Source organism: Rhinoderma darwinii, chromosome 2 (genome assembly GCF_050947455.1).
Source record: "Rhinoderma darwinii isolate aRhiDar2 chromosome 2, aRhiDar2.hap1, whole genome shotgun sequence".
Lineage (NCBI taxonomy): Eukaryota > Metazoa > Chordata > Amphibia > Anura > Rhinodermatidae > Rhinoderma > Rhinoderma darwinii.
Window position 1 is genome coordinate 431,708,971 of NC_134688.1, and position 22,534 is coordinate 431,731,504.

The window sequence follows — 22,534 nt, forward strand, 5'->3', positions numbered from 1 at the left end:
TCGGTAAGTCAGAACTTCGGTTTTTTTTCGGTTCATGTATATTGGGATCGGAAGTCACTGTGCATGGTGCTGAAACAGTTTAACTCTTTCAGCACCATGGACAGTGACTATCTCCTGACGTCGCGTACCGATAATTTTTTTTGCCGGGTTCGGCCAAAACGAGTTCGGCCGAACCCGGTGAAGTTCGGTTCGCTTGTCCGGCTTCGCTCATCGCAAAGACACTCCGTTTGGATGTTCGGAAACAGAAAAGCACGTGGTGCTTTTCTGTTTACATTCATCCTTTTGACAGCTGGTGCGCTGTTTCAGTCGGTTCGCACGGAAGTGCTTCCGTGCAACCTGCGTGGTTTTCACGCACCCATTGACTTCAATGGGTGCGTGATGCGCGAAATACGCAGAGTTATTGAACCTGTCGCGCTTTTTGCGCAGCAGACACACGCTGCGCAAAAAGCACGGACTGTCTGTACTGCCCCATAGACTTGTATTGGTCCATGCGTGCCGCGTGAAAACCACGCGGCCCGCACGGACCGAATACACGCTCGTGTGAATCCCCCCTGAGATGGGTGCATCTTTGTAATGACTTTTTTTTTTCAATTATTTAAACTTTTTAAGATACAGTTGCTTTGTATCCTGTATACAGAGCAGCTGTATCTAGCGCTGAAACTTGAATCAGCAGTCCTTTGTGATTGAGCTGTTACCGATCACATCTAAGTTCATAACTTAGATGTGATCAATAACAGTTGGATCCTGCGTGTCAGAGACCATTCACCTTTAAGAATGCAGCATTCCAAAATGCAACATTTTGCGCTAGTCATGAAAGTCCAAAATACCCCCTTCTGAAAGGGCACGTTCAGACGTGGCGGAATATTTCCGCTGCAATTGTTGGTGCAGATTTGGGGCAATTACGCAACGAATCTGCACCAACATTTGCATATTTGACAGGTAATTCAGACGTTGCAGATATCACAGCGGACTTGCCACAGATTTTAGTTTTTGCATTGCAAAGGCTGAAATACGCTGTGAAATTCTGCTTCTTCTCCGCAATGGAAAGTGCATGCTGTGGAGGGAAAATTCTGCACCGCAGCCTAATTTCTGCAAAGTAATTTTCTGCAACCGTCTGAACTAACTTTCCTAAAAATGTATAGAAAGAAATAAAAAAAACGGCCGCAGTAGAACACCACTGTGGACTGTCCGCAGCGGAATTCCACAGCAATTCCGCCACGTCTGAATGTGCCCAAAGGGTTAACATGCCGCATGCTACTTTCAACCTCTTCTTGCAGTTTGCATGTTCTTATTAGTACATTTATGGATCTAACAATAATAATTCCGATGCTAAACATTTTTTTAGAAATAATTATATATGCAATATCCTAACATATTGTAAAAGGTGCCTTCAAAGGAGCAGATTAATTTCAACATCATACAAATGCAGTGAATGCAGGCCAATACTACTAAATTGTAATAACTTTCTTACAATGACAAACATAGGCTTGGACCGTATCATGTTAGAAAGCACAGACTATCACGAGAGGCTCTGGGCCTGGGAAGGATGGAGAGCAGAAGCTGGAAAAAAGATGAGAAAACTTTATGAAGAATATGTTGATCTGGAAAACGAGGCTGCTAAACTGAATAGTGAGTAATATTCCAGTACAGTAATACATGGTGAACTGTAGGATATATAGAAAGAGGTTAATATAAACTGTATAGAATTTTATGTTATCAGTTGTTCCTTTGTGGAACCTTAAAAGTGAATCTCTGCCTTTTATCATCATGTCATTTTTAGGTCCGAAATTCTGTGCTGATTAATTTATTAATATAACTTTATATAGCTGACTTATTCTGATACAAAAGTAAAAACTTCCTGGCTAATTTCCTGGCTACCTACAGCCACCACTAGAGGGAGCTTAGTAGCTTACTGCATACGGTCTTATTATTGAGTTCAATCTATAACGGTTTGCAGAAAGCTCCCTCTAGTGGCAGGTGCAGGCAGCCAAGCCAGCATGTTATCTTTTAAATCTATATCTGTGCTCTGACCACTATAAAGATATATTAAGAAATTAATCAGCACAAATTTATTTTAACCTATTTAGATTAAATATACCAACATGGTAGACAATAGGATATTTTTTTTCCAGCTGATTGCTGTGGTTCCGGCTCCTGACACCGCCCTGCTTTTGACACCCCCAACCACAGCTAGCCAGTCATTTTAACTGCAGTGGCCACAATATAGTATTTCATGGTGGCCATTCAGATTCTTCGACAACCGATTAGATTCTAAAGTCCTGCAATATAATCAGTTTTCAGTTTTCTTATATAACTCGCAGAAAACCAAAAAGGTGGGACCATTCGTTTTCCAAGCTTTTTTAAGGCCTCATGCACACAACATTTTCCTGAATTAAAAAAAAAAACTAGACACCTACTTTATACCAGGTTTAGGGTAACCATCACTTTACCAAAACCTTACTCACCGAGGGTTCTAAGATGTGGAGGTCCATTAGATCTTTTTTGCAGGGTACCTCGGAGTCTATAATCAGTGGTGTCATGGTCTCTGTATAAATAAATAATTCCTGATAGATTTTACAGGTTTCCAGCATGGATTATTATTTATTCTTGAGATGGATTATGACACCCCTCCATGCAGGCGAAGAGTGTCTTCTGTTTTCCTATGGAAGAAGCGGGCAGGGAGAGAAGACCCAAGATCTCAAACTTGCTAAAGCCGCAATCTGGCCCAAAAAAAAATAATTGTAATTTTCTGACTGAAATTATAATTTAATATTAAGGCTATGTTCACACGGAGTATTTTGGGGGAGGAATATCTGCCTCAAAATTCCGTTTGGAACTTTGAGGCAGATATTCCTCTCCCTGCACGCCGATTTTCGCGGCAATTATCGTGCCGTTTTTCGCCCGCGGCCATTGAGTGCCGCGGGCATAAAACAGCGAGAAATACGCTTTCTCCTTCCTCCCATTGAAGTCAATGGGAGGTCGGAGGCGGAAGCGCCCGAAGATAGGGCATGTCGCTTCTTTTTCCCGCGAGGCAGTTTTATCAATGGGAGGCGTTCTCGGGCCGTTTCTGCCGAGTTTTGCGACGCGGTTTCCGCGTCAAAAAACTCGGCAAAATACCCCGTGTGAACATAGCCTAAAGGAGTATTCCATTCCCATTCCCATGGGATATGCCATAAATGCCTAATAGGTACAGGTCCCACTTCTACGAACCTTACCTATCGGGGGAACAGGGATATATTCCCCTGCTCTCACAATAGGTAAGGGTCTCAGAAGTAGGACCGGCACTAATAAGGAATTTATGGCAAATCCTGTGGATGGAATTAAGATGGGAATATCCCTTTAAAAATGATGCCTGCCCTACAAACAGTTGAACATTTCCTATGTTGAGAAGCACCTTAAAGATTCAAGACAGGAATAAAGTTACAACTATCTACACAATGTGAACCATTCTGTACAATTCTTTGTTAATGATGTGAATTGAAATCCCTGTTTTCTATTCTGTGTGTGTGTGTGTTTTGTTTTTTTTTCATTATGCCCTCACTAGAATATGAAGATTATGGAGATTACTGGAGAGGAAACTATGAAACCGTGACTGACAATGCCAAATATAAATACGATGGAGTTGACTTGATGAGCGATGTGGAAATTACATTTAAACAGGTATCTTTCTATTATTCTGATTCTGTACAGGGCTACTTGATACCTGGTCAGGGGTTCCCCAGAAGACAGCAGCGGCTGATAGAGTTGTCATTTTGACAGCAGGGATGGAAAACTCATCCTGATCATAGATGTTTGTCATGCGTTCAAGCAAAGCAGTCAGCCAATATCTGTGCCCAAATATAAAATTATCGAATGCTTTACCCTCCCCTTCACCAAGTTTTTTTGAAATAGGAATAGGATTAGGGGTTCCAGGTGAGTGAAAACATTTTTTGCCTTGGTAATAAGGTTAGGCATCACTGTACTAGGCAATACATACTGGCAAAAATTAATATAGCACAAGTATAATTTTTATCGACCTGATTTGGCAAGATTAAAAAATTAGATTTGGAATGAGATTATTAATACTTGTTACAGAGGCTCTGTCACCAGATTCTGAAATCCCTATCTCCTATTGCATGTGATCGGCGCTGCAATGTAGATAACAGTAACGTTTTTTTTGTTTTTTTTAAAACGTTCATTTTTGGCCAAGTTATGAGCTATTTTATATATATGCAAATGAGGTTTGAAATGTACAACTGGGCGTTTTTTTTCCGTTATGTCCAACTGGGCGTGTATTGTGTTTTTAACTGGGCGTGTATACGTTTATGACGCTGACCAATCAGTGACCAGTCAGCATCATACACTCCTCTCCATTCATTTACACAGCAGCGATGTGTAGCCACATAAACAGAGATTAACGTTAATCTAGTGTCCTGTTAATGAATACACATGATCATCCAGCCTGGACGTCATGTGTATTCAGAATCCTGACACTTCTGACTCTTTTCTTTGAGATTTCTAGCACGGGAAACGAAATCTCGCGAGATTACGGAGGTAAACGAGATTTAGTTTCCCTTGCTGCAAATCTCACAGAAAAGATTCAGAAGTGTCAGGATTCTGAATACACATGACGTCCAGGCTGGATTTCATGTGTATTCATTATCAGGACACTGCAGTAACGTTAATCTCTGTTTATGTGGCTGCACATCGCACTGGTTGACTGGTCACTGATTGGTCAGCGTCATACAAGTAAACACGCCCAGTTAAAAACACAATACACGCTCAGTTGGACATAACGAAAAAAAAACGCCCAGTTGTCCATTTCAAAGCTCATTTGCATATATATAAAATAGCTCATAACTTGGCCAAAAATTAACGTTTTTTTAAAAAAAAAAACGTTACTGTTATCTACATTGCAGCGCCGATCACATGCAATAGGAGATAGGGATTTCAGAATCTGGTGACAGAGCCTCTTTAATCTGTTGGTAAACTGTGTCTGTGATTTGCGATATAGTATATAAGAAATGTTTATGTTATTTTTGATGATGTACCATAAAGTATATTGATCACCTGGCTTGACATTGCCTTGTGAGCCTGGGATGTAGACCAAAAAGGTTGTAAAATGAGCTAAAGGGATTATGGATTATGTAAAGTGACGCATGAGAGGTTTCAAGACTAAAGTGCAAAATTAAAGATTATAATACGGTTTGGGCACAAATTACTTTTGCATCAGTTTTAAGGTTCTGTTCACATTAGAGTTTTTATGTCTTTGTTGGGGGCTCCAGTATTTTTTATGGCAAGAATAGTGTACTCTTCAAAGTTATAGGACCTTTTTTATCTGTCAATAGGGATTTTTCGGAAAATGGATCCAGCAGTTAGTTTCTCCTCCCTATATTCCTTGTGTAAAGAAATATTGTACTCTCCTTAGTTTGAGCTGTAAAAGAAGAAAAATAGCTTTAAAGGCTATGTACACCTTTGAAATTCTTGTTTTTTTTTAATAAAAATGTTTATCAGTGTGATTGGTGCAACTTCCTAAATACTTTTTATTAAAAATTATTTTTACTTTTTGAGATACAGCTGCTTTGTATCCTGTATACAGAGAAGCTGTATCTAGTGCTAAAACCTGAATCCTTTAGGTTAGCGGGATTGATGGGTTCAGTAAGGGTATGTTCACACGCTTACTAAAAAACTTCTGAAAATACAGAGCTGTTTTCAGAGAAAACGGACTCTGATTTTCAGGCGTTTTTGAAGCTGAAAATGAAGCTTCTTTTAATTTGGAGCTTCTTTTGTTTGAGGCTTCTTTTCAGGCGTTTTTTAAGGCGTTTTTCATAGTGTTGAATGTAAAATCAGCTCCAAAAAATGCCTCAAGAAGTGACATGCTACTTCTTTTTACGGAGCGTCTTTCTACGCTCCGTGTTTTAAAACAGAGGCGTAAAAAGACGCCCCATATGAACTAAATGCTGTTTTTCCCATTGATTTCAATGGGCAGATGTTTGTAGGCGTTCAGCTTCCGTTTTTTCAGGCGTTTTTCGAGGCGTAAATGGCCCAAAATACGCCTGAAAACACTGTGTGTGAACATACCCTAACAGCGGGTTCTGCATGTCTCTGACACGCGGGATCCACCAGTTATCAATCACATCTAAATTATGAATTTATACGTGATCGGTAAGGGTATGGTCACACGCAGTGACCAAAATCGGCTGAAAACAGCTCCTGGTTTTCAGACGTTTTTGTAGCAACTCGTGTTTTTCGCGGCGTTTTTTACGGCCGTTTTTTGAGCTGTTTTTCAATGGAGTCAATGAAAAACGCCTCCAAAAACGTCCCAAGAAGTGACATGCACTTCTTTTGAGGAGCCGTCATTTTACGCGCCGTATTTTGACAGCGATGCGTAATATAAAGGCTCGTGGGAACAGAACATCGTAATTCCATTTGAAAGCAATGGGCTGATGTTTGTAGGCGTATTAGGGGTGTTTTTTCAGACGTAATACGCCCGGATTACATCTGAAAACACTGCGTGTGAACATACCCTAAGGCTGGGTTCACACGACCATGTTACGTCCGTAATGTACGGAACGTATTTCGGCCGGAAGACCTGGACCGAACACACTGCAGGGGGCCGGGCTCCTAGCATCATAGTGATGTACGAAGCTAGGAGTCCCTGCCTTTACGTGGAACTACTGTCCCGTACTGTAACCATGATTACAGTACGGGACAGTTGTCCTGCAGCAAGGCCGGGACTCCTAGCATCGTACATCACTATGATGCTAAGAGCCCGGCTCCCTGCACTGTGTTCGGTCCGGGTCTTCCGGCCGAAATACGTTCCGTACTTTACGGACGTAACATGGTCGTGTGAACCCAGCCTAACAGCTCGAACACACGCAGGATCCGCTGACACTAAGGGCATGCCCAGACGTGGCGGAATTCTTCCGCAACTGTCCGCATCAATGCCGCACATAATCCGCGTTGCGGATTACGCTGCGGATCTGCCCAAAATGTGCAGTAAATTGATGCGGACTAGCTGCTGCGGACTGCGGTAAAAGTGCTTCCCTTCTCCCTTATCAGTGCAGGATAGAGAGAAGGGACAGCACTTTCCCGAGCGAAAGTAAAAGAATTTCATACTTACCGGCCGTTGTCTTGGTGACGCGTTCCTCTTTCTGCATCCAGCCTGACCTCCCTGGATGACGCGGCAGTCCATGTGACCGCTGCAGCCTGTTATTGGCCTGTGATTGGCTGCAGCCGTCACTTAGACTGAAACGTCATCCTGGGAGGCCGGACTGGAGACAGAAGCAGGGAGTTCTCGGTAAGTATGAACTTCTATTTTTTTACAGGTTGCTGTATATTGGGATCGGTAGTCACTGTCCCGGGTGCAGAAACAGTTACTGCCGATCGCTTAACTCTTTCAGCACCCTGGACAGTGACTATTTACTGACGTCTCCTAGCAACGCTCCCGTCATTACGGGAGCCCCATTGACTTCGTCAGTCTGGCTGTAGACCTAGAAATACATAGGTCCAGCCAGAATGAAGAAATGTCAAGTGAAAAAAGCAAGACGCATCCGCACCACACATAACATGTGCATGACAGCTGCGGACTTCATTGCGGAATTTAGAATCTCCATTGAAGTCAATGGAGAAATTCCGCCATGAGTCCGCAACTTGTCCGCCACTGGTCCGCAACAGACAGAGCATGCTGCGGACACCAAATTCCGCTCCGCAGCCTATGCTCCGCAGCGGAATTTTCAGCATCGTCTAAACGAACACTTCTAAATAGAAGTGGAAGTCAATGGAGAAACGGCTCCGCTGCGGATTAACGCTGCGGAGTGTCCGCAGCGGAGTTCAAGTGAAATTCCGCCACGTGTGATCCCAGCCTAAACCTGTCAGTGCAGCTGACCTGACGGGTACAGGTTTCAACAAACGATACAGCTGCTCTGTATACAGGATACAAAGCAGCTGTATCTCAAAAAGTAAAAATCATTTTTAATAAAAACTATTTTTTGCACCAATCACACTAATACATTTTTATATATTAAAAAAGCACAATTTCATTTTTGAAGTTTCTTACCATAGTACAGGGTTTCCGAAACATGGTTCCATGGCCACACTGCCACTCTTTCACACCAATAGTGGTGTTTGCTGGTAATTCCCGGCTGCAGATCGCTAGCCACTTTAACAAAATTGTCTCCATGACGCATGGCGCGTGACATCACATTCAACTCCAGGCTCGCTTCTTTGGGCTGGGTTCACACGAGCACATTAACGTCCGTAATGGACGGACGTATTTCGGCCGGAAGTCCCGGACCGAACTCAGTGCAGGGAGCCGGGCTCCTAGCATTGTAGTTATGTACGACGCTAGGAGTCCCTGCCTCTCCGTGGAACTACTGTCCCGTACTGAAAACATGATTACAGTACGGGACAGTTGTCCTGCAGAGAGGCAGGGACTCCTAGCATCGTACATAACTATGATGCTAGGAGCCCGGCTCCCTGCACTGAGATCGGTCCGGGACTTCCGGCCGAAATACGTCCGTCCATTACGGACGTTAATGTGCTCGTGTGAACCCAGCCTTGCTGTGCTAGAGCCACTATAAATAGCAGGTGTGCAGCGTGCTGTTCTAAAAGACGCTGCAGCTGTTCACTGATATCTTTGCATTCACTAGAACCCCCTTTGAAGGCCATGTTATTTGCCCCTACTGTGTGAACATATCACTCCACCCCCCCCCCCCATTCCTAAAGATGTTTTTAATTTGACTTTTTCTGCATCAACTAATTTTGTGTACTCCTACCTAATTGCATTGTACATTAGGGGCTTGACCGTATTTAACCTCATCAGGGGTAGGGGTCCTCCTAAATGGGTCACATTTTGCCAGGGATGGCATCATAAAAAAGTTAGGAACCATTGCATTAGTAACAAGTTATAGTAATACAGGAAGATATACATATCAAATAATTCAAAGAGCATGTCTGATACACTAGATACGGCTGGATTCACACACACAGTTTTGCAGGGTTTTTAAAATGCAGTTTTTGAAGCATTTTTATCTTTTTAGCCGAACAGGAGTGGATCCAAAAGATAGAAAAAAAGTATAACGGAAAGTCTACAGTTGTATCCATTCCTGCGTTAGGTTACAAAAAACTGCAACAAAAACTGCAACAAAAACTGCATGCGTGAGTGCAGCCTATTAAGAGCTGATCTCTGGGAACATGACTAGGTGGGTGTCAGGGACCAGTGCTTAATTAAAAGCACAAAAACAATGGTATTTCAAACAGATTTTTGGGTGAAATAGTGGTGCAGCCTCCTCAGAATGGCTACTTTTAAGTTCCTCAGCCAAGTTTTTCATCTTATTTTCTTTTTTATGGAATTTGCCTGACAGTGGTATGCTGCTACTTTTATTAAAGTAATTAAAAAGTAATTAAACCCATCTTACCTTTAGATCCTACCACTCTACAAGGAACTGCATGCATATGTGAGAAGCAACTTGCAGAAAAAATATGGTTCAGATTATATTGATTCCAATGGATGTCTTCCTGCTCATTTACTTGGTAAACTTTTACAAAAACTAGAATATATTATAATCTTCATATAATACAATGTATTTTATATATGATTATGTTTATATTTATATTTAGCTAGTTGTGCTTTTTTTCCCCCTAGGTGACATGTGGGGCAGATTTTGGACAAATTTATACCCTCTTGTAGTCCCCTATCCAGATAGAGAAAGCATTGATGTTACACCGACAATGGTTATTCAGGTAAGACTTCAGATGATTTGATGCAAAAAGAAAAACAGAAAAAAAAATCTACATTATGGTAGGGGCAAGTTTTTGAATATTTGATATATTCATCATAATTCACATCAAATACATGTACCATCCTTAAAACCACATGTGGCTTCAAATATATTGTAAATGGTTACAAGCAAATCACAATAACTAAAATAAACATTTCCTATGATTTTAAATTTGTAGCAGGGGAAACGATTATCATTCAATAAAAATAATAATAATGATAATACGATTTTACCCATTAAAATAAGTAATGCTGCCAGCCTGGTCTGAGCCCCTTTATCCAGCAGCCTGGTAGTACATACCCACCTTCAGAGTAAGGCCTCATGAACATGGCCGTATTAAGGCACCATAATAGGGAATCATAAAGGTGCATATGCTCTAACTACCTTTGTATGCCTCCAATTTCAGTAATATCACAGTAAAGGGATAATTCACTTAATGACGTTAAAGCACTTAGTGACGTCACAGTATAGGGATAATGCACACAGTGATGTCACAGTGCAAGGATTAGCTACTAGTGAAGTGACAGCACAAGAATGATCAAAACAGTGATGTCACAATGCAGGAATAATATCACAGTACTTGGATAATGTACAAATAATGTCATGCACATAGTGACATCAGAGCATAAGAAATAAATAAACATAATGATGTCAACGTGTAAATATGATGTAGACAATGATGTCACTGTACAGAAATAATGCATAAAGTCATGCTACGGAGGGATAATGAACATAACGGGAATGCAACAATTAACCATAGGGCTTCATAGCAAAACCTTGAATTCAACCCCATTTAATTTCCCTCACTTTTTCTCCCTTTAATCATCTTTAGTAATCACTAACTGCACTGTACCTCTGTATGGAGATGGGCCCGATAGCAGCGGCTATGCCTGCTACCCTGGAAGTTATGCCTATAATTCTATGCCAGCCATAAGGTGGCATAAGTTAGAGAAATAGATCTAACATGGTCATGACATGTCCACCATCTTGGCAAATTTGGTGCAATATGCGCCATTTGCTAGTTTTTAGAAGGATGTCTGTCACATTTCCTGTTCTCAGAGCTGGTCCGAGAGGTAGGTGAGGGTTAAAATCAGTGGCTTGCCTAGCTGTCATTCTCAATCATTCAATTAAGCCTCCTATAACACACCCTGATTCTAGACCTCTTTGCCAGAGATTAACTTCCTGTGGCTCATTTGTGCCTTAGCTGCTGTGAGATCTGTTTGTTGTTACCTCCTTGTTGACCCCTGCTCCCCTGACCATTCTCTTGTATTCCGATTTTGTACCTCAATTGATTATAGTGTTTTGATGTCGGACTGCCTGACTTATCTTGTGCTTCACTTCATTGTAATACGTTACCTCTCTATTATTACCTCTGCTTGTATGATTACTCTACCTGTCCACTCCACCTACCAGCAGCTGCCAGACGAAAGCAAGTTTCCCTTTCCTGCAGGATTACTCAGTAACTTTACTTGTCCCTAGATTTCCCACTGCCAAAATTGCCACGTCTCATTTCGATTTTCCCCTGGTAGGCAGTGTGAGTTTGCCACTACTTTCTTAGTCTGACAGCTAGCGCTGTCTGGCTGTGGGTGCACTTTTGCTAGACTGGTATTCTGTCAGTATCATTACAATGTCTAAGAGTCAAAAAATAGGGTCTACATTTTTCCAGCTACAGCGCCACTTTTGTCCATGGGGGGGGGGGGGTGGTGTGTGTGTGTGTGTGTGTGTGTGTTACTGCAGCTCAACTCCATTCACTTCAATGGGGATGATCTGCAATACCAGACACACCACATGGACAAGAGTGGCGCAGATCCTGGAAAGGAAGCAAACTCTTCTTTTTTTGATCCTGGACAAGTCCTTTAATAAAAATCATGATTTTTTAACAAAATTCATGGCTTATATACTGTTTTCTAAATTACAGGGATGGACCGTGGAGAGATTATTCAAAGAAGCTGAGAAATTTTTTGTGTCTGTTAACCTATTTCCTCTGAATAAAAACTTTTGGAATAATTCTATGCTTGAGGAACCCAATGATGGGAGGAAAGCTGTCTGCCACCCCACAGCCTGGGATTTGGGAATGAATGATTTTAGGTAGTAAAACATTAAGACTTATTAATGGAAACAGCTAAAAAAAAAATTCAGTGACTGCTTAATCTCCATACAAATGGTAGGAAGGATCCATGTACCTGATCCGCAAAACTCAGGGCTGCTTGTGTCAGTTTTTGCAGATCTGTCTCGCCCATGCTAGTAAATGGTCCGTTAAAAAAAAATGGACCACACGCGGAAGCCATCAGTATGCGTTACGTGGTTTGCGGATCCGTTTTTTGTGGCCATATAAAAGGACAAGGATGTATTGATGAGCCCTAAGTTGATTAATGATGTATAGTCAGGGCAGGACAAGATCTCTTGGTGTCCAAGGCAGAGGTTACAGAATGCACCCTCCAACCCTTGGTCCCTGAAGTTCAGCATGATAGCCATTGGATTGACAATCATTAATTGCCCACTGTCCCCACCAATCCCAGGATAGATTTTTGCCCCCTAGAAGTAACCATAGAAGGTTCTCATTAAATGACTGCAATCAGTGATCTTGAAAACCGTGAGGAATTCATATAGAAAGTGTATTTAAAAATTTTATTACTTTTTATGGTACAATGAATACGCTTTATTTGCTAATACCATAATGCCACTTTAAAGCCTTTGTCCACTTTTGGACTCCATTTTACAGTTAACATATACATAATATTTATGCTCTACTTATAGGTAATCTACATAACAATTTGAATAATTTTGTAAATTGCTTATAGTGTATTGTATTGATCCTGAGTTACACCCTGTATTAATGTTCAACGGTGCGTTCACAATTCTGCAGGCTTCAGAGCGGAACTCTTATCTTTTCTTGCTAATTGAAAATCTACACAGAGCTAGGAAGCGTCATCTTTACACCACACACTGTACAGCAATCTGGTGTAGGAAAAACAATCTGCATTATAGAAACTCAGCTAAAATATAAGAGATCTGTCTGAAAACAAGATTATTGACGGATTCTAATGACAACCTACAGAATTGTGATTGTAGATCTAAACCATTCCTATGGCTGTAGCTAAAGATGTCGACAAACCCATTTAATATTAGTTTGGCTATATTGGTGAGAACATGAGGGGTCCTAGATGAGTTTTGATACATCTGTATGAATTTCGTAAGTTTACTTGATTTTTGGGTACATTTTCTATTAAATTGATACTTGATGCACATGTAGGACTGACAAGGGAGTTCCCTGTGAGCGGTGCTGTGGCCAGGAACTGATTTACTGATTTTGATGTCTTACACTATGGAACGTAACAGCATTATATATATATATATATATATATATATATATATATATATATATGTATATATATATATGTATATATATATATTGTAAACAGTCAGTAGAAAGACTGGTAGGGGGTAGGGGGAAGGAGAGTGGTTTTCCTCCAGGGAGACTCTGCTATCAACGAACACCTAACAAAGGGCACTCGCGCGGTCAGGTGGTGGCTGCTACAGGGTGAGGACTTTGAACATTGTTTTTCCAAAAGTTATTTTTGTTTCATTTGTTGCTTTACCCGGTGGAGACAAGCTCTGTGCAGGAGGATCTGTTTTACGAGCTCTTCCATAACAGTCTCTTTTTGCAATCCTGTTGCTGCTTTTGCCTAGGACATATGGGAAGTCCAATCAGATTAAGGAACTGTGCATTTGCCCTTAGTGCAATGCCCGCGTTCTCCACCATATGTGAGCCGGCATCCCACTTGGGCTGCTGTATTGGGCAGTCACGCACACGGAAACAGGTTAAACCTAAGCAGCGAGTACTTTTTATTTGCACTAAACAAACAGATCCTTCTGCACAGAGCTTGTCTCCACCGGGTAAAGCAACAAATGAAACAATATAACTTTTGGAAAAACAATGTTCAAAGTCCTCACCCTGTAGCAGCCACCACCTGACCGTGCGAGTGCCCTTTGTTAGGTGTTCGTTGATAGCAGAGTCTCCCTGGAGGAAAACCACTCTCCTTCCTCCTTAGGGTATGTTCACACGGCCTATTTTAGTAATAATTCTAGTAATAATCATACTGTTTTTTCCCTTAGAATAAAGATGTGCACCAAAATCAACATGGAAGACTTTCTCACAGTCCACCATGAGCTGGGACACATTCAGTATGACATGGCATACCACCATCTTCCCATGTTGTTAAGGGATGGCGCTAATGAAGGTTTCCATGAAGCGGTGGGGGAAATCATGTCTCTATCTGCAGCAACACCTAAACATCTAAAATCTCTCCAACTGCTGCCTGCTTCATTTGTAGAAGATGACCAAGGTGAACTACTACAGGAATTTATAAAACCGCATTAAATTAAACGCCATGTTAATGATTTGAACCAGTTTATTATATTAGATAATTGCATGAGTAACGATTCCTTCAAATATTCTTATTATATGAATCACTTCCTTTACAAGCAGTACACCCTTGGGGAATTCATGCTCATTGTAGCTATGTTGTCAGCTCAGTGTCTGCTGCAGGGCAGGATCAAGCTTTGTGGAGGCCCCTGGGAAAAAATATCTGGTCATGATCCCTTCCCGAATAAAGTTAAGCCAGCCATACATATGCAGGGCTGGCCTATGGGGTGTGTGACCTGTGCCATTGCACAGGGCGCATCACTTAAGCAGATGGAATGGGGGCGCTGCGCTGGCTCCTTTCCCCTGCTTGCGACGAACGGAGATGCCCGGGTGGAGAGGCAGCTGCAAAGTCACCGGGTCCGTGCGCTCCTTATCTGCTCAGTGCTATAACTACCACTGTAGCAGCCATAGCAGTTGCTGGCGGCGCCACTGTGCCGCCCGCCGGGACAAGCTCCCTCATGCCCGGGGGGGACGCTAGCAGCCGCTATGTCTGCTACAGTGGTAGCGATGCTACATTCAATAGTATCTGCTTCCTTAGGATGCAGATACTATTGAATCCTATGACAGACCAGGGAGGTATCTCCCTGCTCTGCCATAGGCTACAGGCCTGAGCCTATCAGGCACAGGGACAGGATTCCAGCACAGGCCAGCGTGATGATGCCACTTGATCACGCCGGCCTATGCAAGGATCCTGTCGGTGTTGAGGAGCATCTCCGATCGTCGCATAAATGGGGCCTAGGTGAGTAAAAAAATTTTGTTTTATTTGTCTACAAGGGGGAGGTGGGGGGCTGGATGGCACTATCTACAAAGGGGAGGTGGGGGGCTGTACCGCACTATCTATAAAGGGGAGGTGGGGGCTGTACGGCACTATCTACAAATTGGAGGTGGGGGGATGTATGGCAGAATCTACAGGGGTGCTGTATGGCACAATCTACAGTGGGTCACTATCTACAAGGGGGGCTGTGTGTGGCACCCAGGGAAGGGGAGGAGGGACATTGTAAAGTGGGGGGGGGGGGCACTAATGGGGCATTATACTGTGTAGGGACACTACAGGGGGCAATATACTGTGTGTGGCACTTAAAGAGGCTCTGTCACCACATTATAAGTGTCCTATCTCCTACATAAGGAGATTGGCGCTATAATGTAGGTGATAGTAATTCTTTTTATTTTAAAAAACGATCTATTTTCACCACGTTAGGAGCGATTTTGGTTTATGCTAATGAGTTGCTTAATGCCCAAGTGGGCGTATTTTTACTTTCGACCAAGTGGGCGTTGTACAGAGGAGTGTATGACGCTGACCAATCGGCATCATGCACTCCTCTCCATTCATTTAGACAGCAGAATCGCGTTCTTACTAGAACATGATCTGCAGCCACATACACAGCGATTCTGCTTGATTAACGTTAATCCAGTGTCCTGATAATTAATACACATGACCATCCAGCCTGGACGTCATGTGTATTCAGAATCCTGACACTTTTGAATCTTTTCTGTGAGATTTGCAGCAAGGGAAACGAAATCTCGTTTACCTCCGTAATCTCGCGAGATTTCGTTTCCCTTGCTAGAAATCTCAAAGAAAAGAGTCCGAAGTGTCAGGATTCTGAATACACATGACGTCCAGGCTGGATGATCATGTGTATTCATTATCAGGACACTTGATTAACGTTCATCTCTGTGTATGTGGCTACACATCGCTGCTGTGTAAATGAATGTAGAGGAGTGTATGATGCTGACTGGTCACTGATTGGTTTGCGTCATACACGTAAACACGCCCAGTTAAAAACACAATACACACCCAGTTGGACATAACGGAAAAAAAACGCCCAGTTGTCCATTTCAAACCTCATTTGCATATATATAAAATAGCTCATAACTTGGGCAAAAATGAACGTTTTAAAAACAAAAACAAAACGTTACTGTTATCTACATTGCAGCGCCGATCACATGCAATAGGAGTGTAAAGGATTTGCCAGACACAGGTTCTGTGTCGACGCCCGTGGGCAATCAGTCTGCACCTGCTCCTATGTCTGTGAGACTGACTCCATCTTCCACCACTCAGGATGGTAGGCTTAGGAGTGGGAGAGCCTTTCACAGCCTGGCCAGACGGAGCTAGTTCCCACCCACTGTCTATTTATACCTGCCTTTCCTGTTCCTCCTTTGCCTGTGATTCTTCTATGTTTGTTTCCTGGCTTGCTGCTGCTGCTGCTGCTTGTACTACTGATCCTCTGCTTGTTATTGACCTTGGCTTTCTGACCACTCTCCTGCTCAGCGTTTTGTACCTCGCTCTCTCCTGGTTTGACTCGGCTCGTTCACCACTCTTGTTGCTCACGGTGCTCCGTGGGCAGCTGCCCCGTTTCCCTAGCTTCTGTGTACCCCTGTCTGTTTTGTCTGTCTTGCACTACTGAGCATATGGACCGTCGCCCAGTTGTACCCCGTCGCTTAGGACGGGTCGTTGCAAGTAGGCAGGGACTGAGTGGCGGGTAGATTAGGGCTCACCTGTCTGTCTCGCTACCCTGTCATTACAAGGAGATAGGGATTTGAGAATCTGGTGACAGAGCCTCTTTAAAACAAGCCATTGACACAACATGGGAACTGAAATAGCGACATCTGCAGGCCAGTTATATCTACAGCAAAGTTACTGCACTATAAAATACAAAAATGGTATAATCCACACTGCGGAAGAACAAAATAAATTCCATCACAACTTTTAATAACAGAATTTCTACACAGGGAGATTTACTAAGCAAAATATGCATAATTCTACACTCGGCATGCAGCAGATTTATTATCTTGACCTTGACAGTTTTGAAAGTGTCAATAGAAAATAGAAAGTGTCATGGATAATATAATTAATTTATTCAAGATTTGAATCATTTTTTTGTGCAATTTATTGGTGTAAATGCACACCAGCCATGAAGAAGAGAAATGTTTTTTACATGCTTAACGTGTTCCCCTAGTTGTAAAAGTATTCTGATAATAACCTGTGAGTTACCTTTCCCTAACCTATTCATTATATGTAGTGGTTCCAAGATATTCCTGTTTACAGCTGGTCGAATGTTCATTCAGAGTCAAGATAAAGTTTTCTTAAAGAATGATCCATTTTCAATAACATTTTCAATAACATTTGCAGAGACGAAGATAAACTTCTTGCTCAGACAAGCACTGACTATTATCGGCACAATGCCTTTCACTTACATGTTGGAGCAATGGAGATGGAAGGTCTTCAAAGGTGTCATCCCAAGGGACCAGTGGATGAAGACTTGGTGGGAGATGAAGTAAGCAGTAATAAGTCATCCCTCTTAACCGGTTGTTCTGTTTTTACAATAATCCAAATATAGGACGTGACTTCATATCCAAACTTAGCCAAGATTGTCATGTTCCCCTCAGTTATAATGTTCAAGAAAAAATATTCAAAAGGTATTGCCAACCAAAAATCATCATTTACTATTGCTTTATTAGTTTAGCTTTTATCTCCCTATATACTGTAGAAGATCCAGGTTGATCGTTTTCTAGAGTAGGTTAGATCGACCTCCGATTCTGTACTAGATTGGTGGGGCCTTGACACCGGATAAGGAATCTTGCACTACATGTTTGGGAAATCTGCTCTCACATACTGTATGTCTTTTTAGATTAAAAGGAGGAGTGGATCTCAGGACAAAGGAAACGAGAAACTTTATTTAATGTTTCTCCTCTCCCCTATGTCAAGATCCAATGCTATTCATGATCTAAAAAGACATACAGTATGGGAGTGCGGCTCTCCCGAATAGGATATACAAGGAGGGAAGGAGCCCTATGTGATGGCAGGGTGTTGCGGGCAAAGACAGCAGAAGTATGTGCACAGCTCTGGCTGATAATAAAATATATAATTTATGTAATAGAATTCTCTTTGTAGTCAAACACAATGCAGGCAGACAAGATTAACTCCTTCCCGACATTTGATGTATGGCTACGTCATAGCCGGGTAGGGGAAGTAAGGAACGGGTTCATGGTCGATACTTCACAGTAACGAGCGGGATCTCGCTCGAGCGTGATACCGCTCGTTTAACCCGTTAACTGCCGCGGTCAGTAGCAACCGCGGCATTTAAATCGTTAGAAAGAGGGGGTGACCCTCTCTAGCAGCTCATCGCACCCCCCGCAATTAAATTGTGGGGTGGCGATTGTTGCTATGGCAGCCTGGGGGCCTAATGAAAAATATTTTAAAAAAAAAATATTAAAAGTTTAAAAAAAAAAAAACCTTTTCCCATTATCCCCCTAAGCATTGTAAAAAATGTAATAACTAAACATAATTGGTATCGCCGCATCCGTAAAAGTCTGAACTATTACAATATATCATTATTTAACCCACACGGTGTACGCTGTAAAAAAAAAAAAATGTAAATGCCAGAATCGCTATTTTTTGATCACCTCATCTCCCACATAAAATTAAAAATTACAGCTTATCCTGCAAAAAATAAGCCCTCATACCACTTAATTGACGGAAAAATAAAAAAGTTATGGCTCTCAGAATTTGGCGACACAAAATAAATGTTATTTTTTTACACTTATTTTTTTTCCTTGTAAAAGTAGTAAAACATAGAAAAAACTATATATATTTGGTATCGCCGTAATCGTTTTGACCCACAAAATAAAGTTAACATGTTGTTTTAATTGCACATTGAATGCCTTAAAAACTAAGCACAAAAAACAATGGAGGTTGCCTTACAGATATAGGATTGTGATCAAGAGCCGGGGAGAATGACTGATCTCCCGGGACACATGTAAAATAATTCTTTATGTATTTCTTACAGGTTTGAATGTAAGAGGTGGACATTAAGGGAGGAATTCTTTTGTTTTTTTTAGTATTTCTTTAAGGCCTGATTCACACGAATGTGTCCGGTTTGTGTCTGCAAAAAAAGCAGCGTTTTTTCTGCGTTGCAGCTCCGTGTGCCATCAGTGTGTGTTCCGTGTGCCATCAGTGTGTGTTCCGTGTGCCATCAGTGTGTGTTCCGTGTGCCATCAGTGTGTGTTCCGTGTGGCATCAGTGTGTGTTCCGTGTGGCATCAGTTTTTTATGTCAGTGTTGGTGCACATTTTCTTTTTTTATCTGCATTTCTTTAGCAACTGAAGACGTCCATGTGCTGTCCATGATTTTCACGCACCCATTGACTTCAATGGGTGCATGATCTGCAAAAACGCACCAAAATAGGACATGCAGTGAGTTTCACGCAACGGACACTCGCTGCGTAAAAACTCACGCATGTCTGAATAGCCCCATTTAGTTGCATAGGTCTGTGTGCTGTCCGTTGTTTTCACGCACACCGCACGGACGTATACAACGTTCGTGTGAATCAGGCCTAAGACCGTAGAAATATTAATTATGTAAAGGAGGTATCCAGACAAAATTATTTAATCATTTAAGTCAGCTAGGTTGATGAGTTATAGGGTGCAAATCTGGTACGAATAATGTACTTTATTGGAAGACCTTTTAAACCTATACAGTATATGGCCAAAAGTATGTGGACACCTGATAATCACAGCTACAGTGAAGGAAATAAGTATTTGATCCCTTGCTGATTTTGTAAGTTTGCCCACTGTCTAGAATTTTTAGGCTAGGTTAATTTTAGCCTAAAAATTATAGACTGTTCATGTCTTTGACAGTGGGCAAACTTACAAAATCAGCAAGGGATGAAATACTTATTTCCTTCACTGTATATGAGCGTATTGGACATTCCATCCCAAAACCATGGGTGTAAGTATGGAGTTGGGGTCCGCTTTCGCCAGCTTTTCACAATATTTTGTTGTATGCTGGTGGGAATTTGTGGCCATTCAGCCACAAAATGCTTTTTTGAAGTCGAGAAGGACGATGTTGTTGAACGAGAAGATCTGAACCGCAACTGATGTTCCAGTTTATCCAAAAGGCGTTCGGTGGGGATGATGTCATGGCTCTGTGCAGGCCACTCCAGTTCCTCCACACCAAACTTTTCACACCACATCTTTATGGACCTCGCTTTGTGTAGATGGGCACTGTCCTGTCAGAAGAGGAACGCGCCATTCCCAAACTTTTCCACAAAGTTGGAAGTATACAATTATCTAAATGTACTTGTATGCTGTAGCATTTACATTAACCTTTACTGAAAATAAGAGTCCTAACCCTGAAAAACAGCACCGGACCATGTCTCCTCCACCAAATGTTACCAAATGTACAATGAATTTAGGTAGATAGAATTCTCCTGGCATTGGCTAAACCCAGATTCTTCCATCAGACTGCCAGATAGTGAAATGTGATTCATCACTCCGGAGAACACGCTTCCAGTGCTCCAGTTGCGGGGTGTTTTATACCACTCCAGCCGATGCTTAGCATTGTACATTATTGACCATGGAAACTCAATTCTTCTATTTCACAATAACAGAACTTAAAATTGACTTGGAAAGATCTGTCAGATCAGAAATTTCACTAAGTAGCGTAAACTGGACAATCTGTAATAGAAAGTCTTGGCTTCTTGGTGATCCTATTGCTATAAGTTACAAACTATAAAGTGGAAGACTGAGGGAATATGAGCAGAGTCGTTACTTGAAACTCCTGGGACCCAAAGTAAAATCTGTAACAGGCCACCACCTACCATGTGCCATTATAATACTCATGTCTTTTTACGTGGCAGTGGGGCCTGTAGTCCCCCTTAGGCACCATGGCCCAGGAACAACTGCTTCCTCTACATTCCTTATAGCTATGGTCCTAAATCTGACTGAGTGACAGACTGGGAAAGCAGCAACAGTCTTTAACCTGTTAAAATGCAATGTGAATGCAAGTATTTTTTTATATTTACCTGAACTCTTTGTTTCCTCTAGACGAGAACTTGTTGGCGTAGTAGAGCCTGTTCCTCATGATGAATCATACTGTGACCCTGCAGCCCTTTTCCATGTAGCAAATGATTATTCTTTCATCAGGTACATAATCCATGGAATTACTATATGGATTTACACAGGTGCTCTTGAACACTGGGTCTGTCTTTGCAGACCAGAAAATATATATTGTGAAGATGCAACCTTAAAGGGTAAGTAAACGTTCAACAAACTTCTGACATGTCATAGTGACATGTCAGAAGTTTTGATTGGTGGGGTCCGAGCACTGAGACCCTCACCAATCACTAAAATGAACCGGCAGAAACGCTCGTGTGAGCGCTGGGCCACTTAGTTTCTATTTGGCTTTTTACGGAAATCGAAGTAGCGGTGTACGGACTCAATAGAAGTTTATGCACCGCTACACCGGTTTTCCGGAAAAAGCTGAACAGAAACGAATCAGCTCAGCTCTCACACTAGCGCTTCTGCTGTTTCGTTTTAGCTATTGGTGGGGGTCTCAGTGATCGAACCCCCACCAATCAAAATGTCTGACATGTCACTATAACACATCAGAAGTTTGTTGAACGTTTAGTTACCCTTTAAATATGAAGAGTATTTCACCATGAAATATATAATATATTAAATATAATCCACACTTCAGTTTTATTTGCAATACAGGATGGAATTGCCCTTCATTAGATAAATAATAAAGCAATGGTTACAATAGCATTAAAGTAAAAAATGATATAGCCACTGCATATCTGACTTTCCTGGGATAAAAGTGATTCTCCGGGCATAAGCTGAAAATACAACTATTGCTCAGAGAGGAGGCACCCAGCCCCAAAGTCTCTCCTATATGGTTACTGTCGATCAGGGGATCCATTAGGATCTCTAGCAGGACACTCCTGCAGCCTTTCTGTACACCTGAATCCCAGGCAGTGCTTGTCATGACCCACCCGGGAACCTGTATACGAACAACCGAACAAAATTAGGGGAGGCTCACTTTCTTCTGGCAATATTATAGGGCAACTTGACTTTTCATCCAATATGATACACTTACTTTCTATGAGTAATAGTCCTCCACCACTCATTAAGGCATTTCTCAGCTCATCTGATATGATCCCAGCCAGAACCAACTTAACTTTTTACGCCATATATACAATTTGAAAGTACAAAGAGTGTTTTAAACCAGTATAAGGGTATGTTCACACGGCCTATTTACGGACGTAATTCGGGCGTTTTTGCCCCGAATTACGTCTGAAAATAGCGCCTCAATAGCGCTGACAAACATCTGCCCATTGAAAGCAATGGGCAGACGTTTGTCTGTTCACACGAGGCGTATATTTACGCGCCGCTGTCAAATGACGGCGCGTAAATAGACGCCCGCGTAGAAGAAGTGACCTGTCACTTCTTTGGCCGTAATTGGAGCCGCTATTCATTGACTCCAATGAATAGCAGCGCTAATTACGGCCGTAATTGACGCGGCGTTCAAGCGCCTGCACATGCCGGTACGGCTGAAATTACGGGGATGT

At 42.0% G+C, this 22,534-nt stretch overlaps 1 protein-coding gene across 1 annotated transcript in view; it reads left to right on the forward strand.

Moving 5' to 3' along the window:
* The window catches only part of ACE2 (angiotensin converting enzyme 2), a 48,132-nt gene that overhangs the window by 17,238 nt on the left and 8,360 nt on the right, over nt 1-22,534 (forward strand). The window contains exons 4-11 of the mRNA XM_075850883.1: nt 1,486-1,629; nt 3,545-3,660; nt 9,405-9,513; nt 9,626-9,723; nt 11,680-11,849; nt 13,878-14,107; nt 17,318-17,462; nt 21,012-21,110. Coding sequence (XP_075706998.1) covers nt 1,486-1,629; nt 3,545-3,660; nt 9,405-9,513; nt 9,626-9,723; nt 11,680-11,849; nt 13,878-14,107; nt 17,318-17,462; nt 21,012-21,110 — 1,111 coding nt within the window. The remainder of the gene's footprint in view (nt 1-1,485; nt 1,630-3,544; nt 3,661-9,404; nt 9,514-9,625; nt 9,724-11,679; nt 11,850-13,877; nt 14,108-17,317; nt 17,463-21,011; nt 21,111-22,534) is intronic.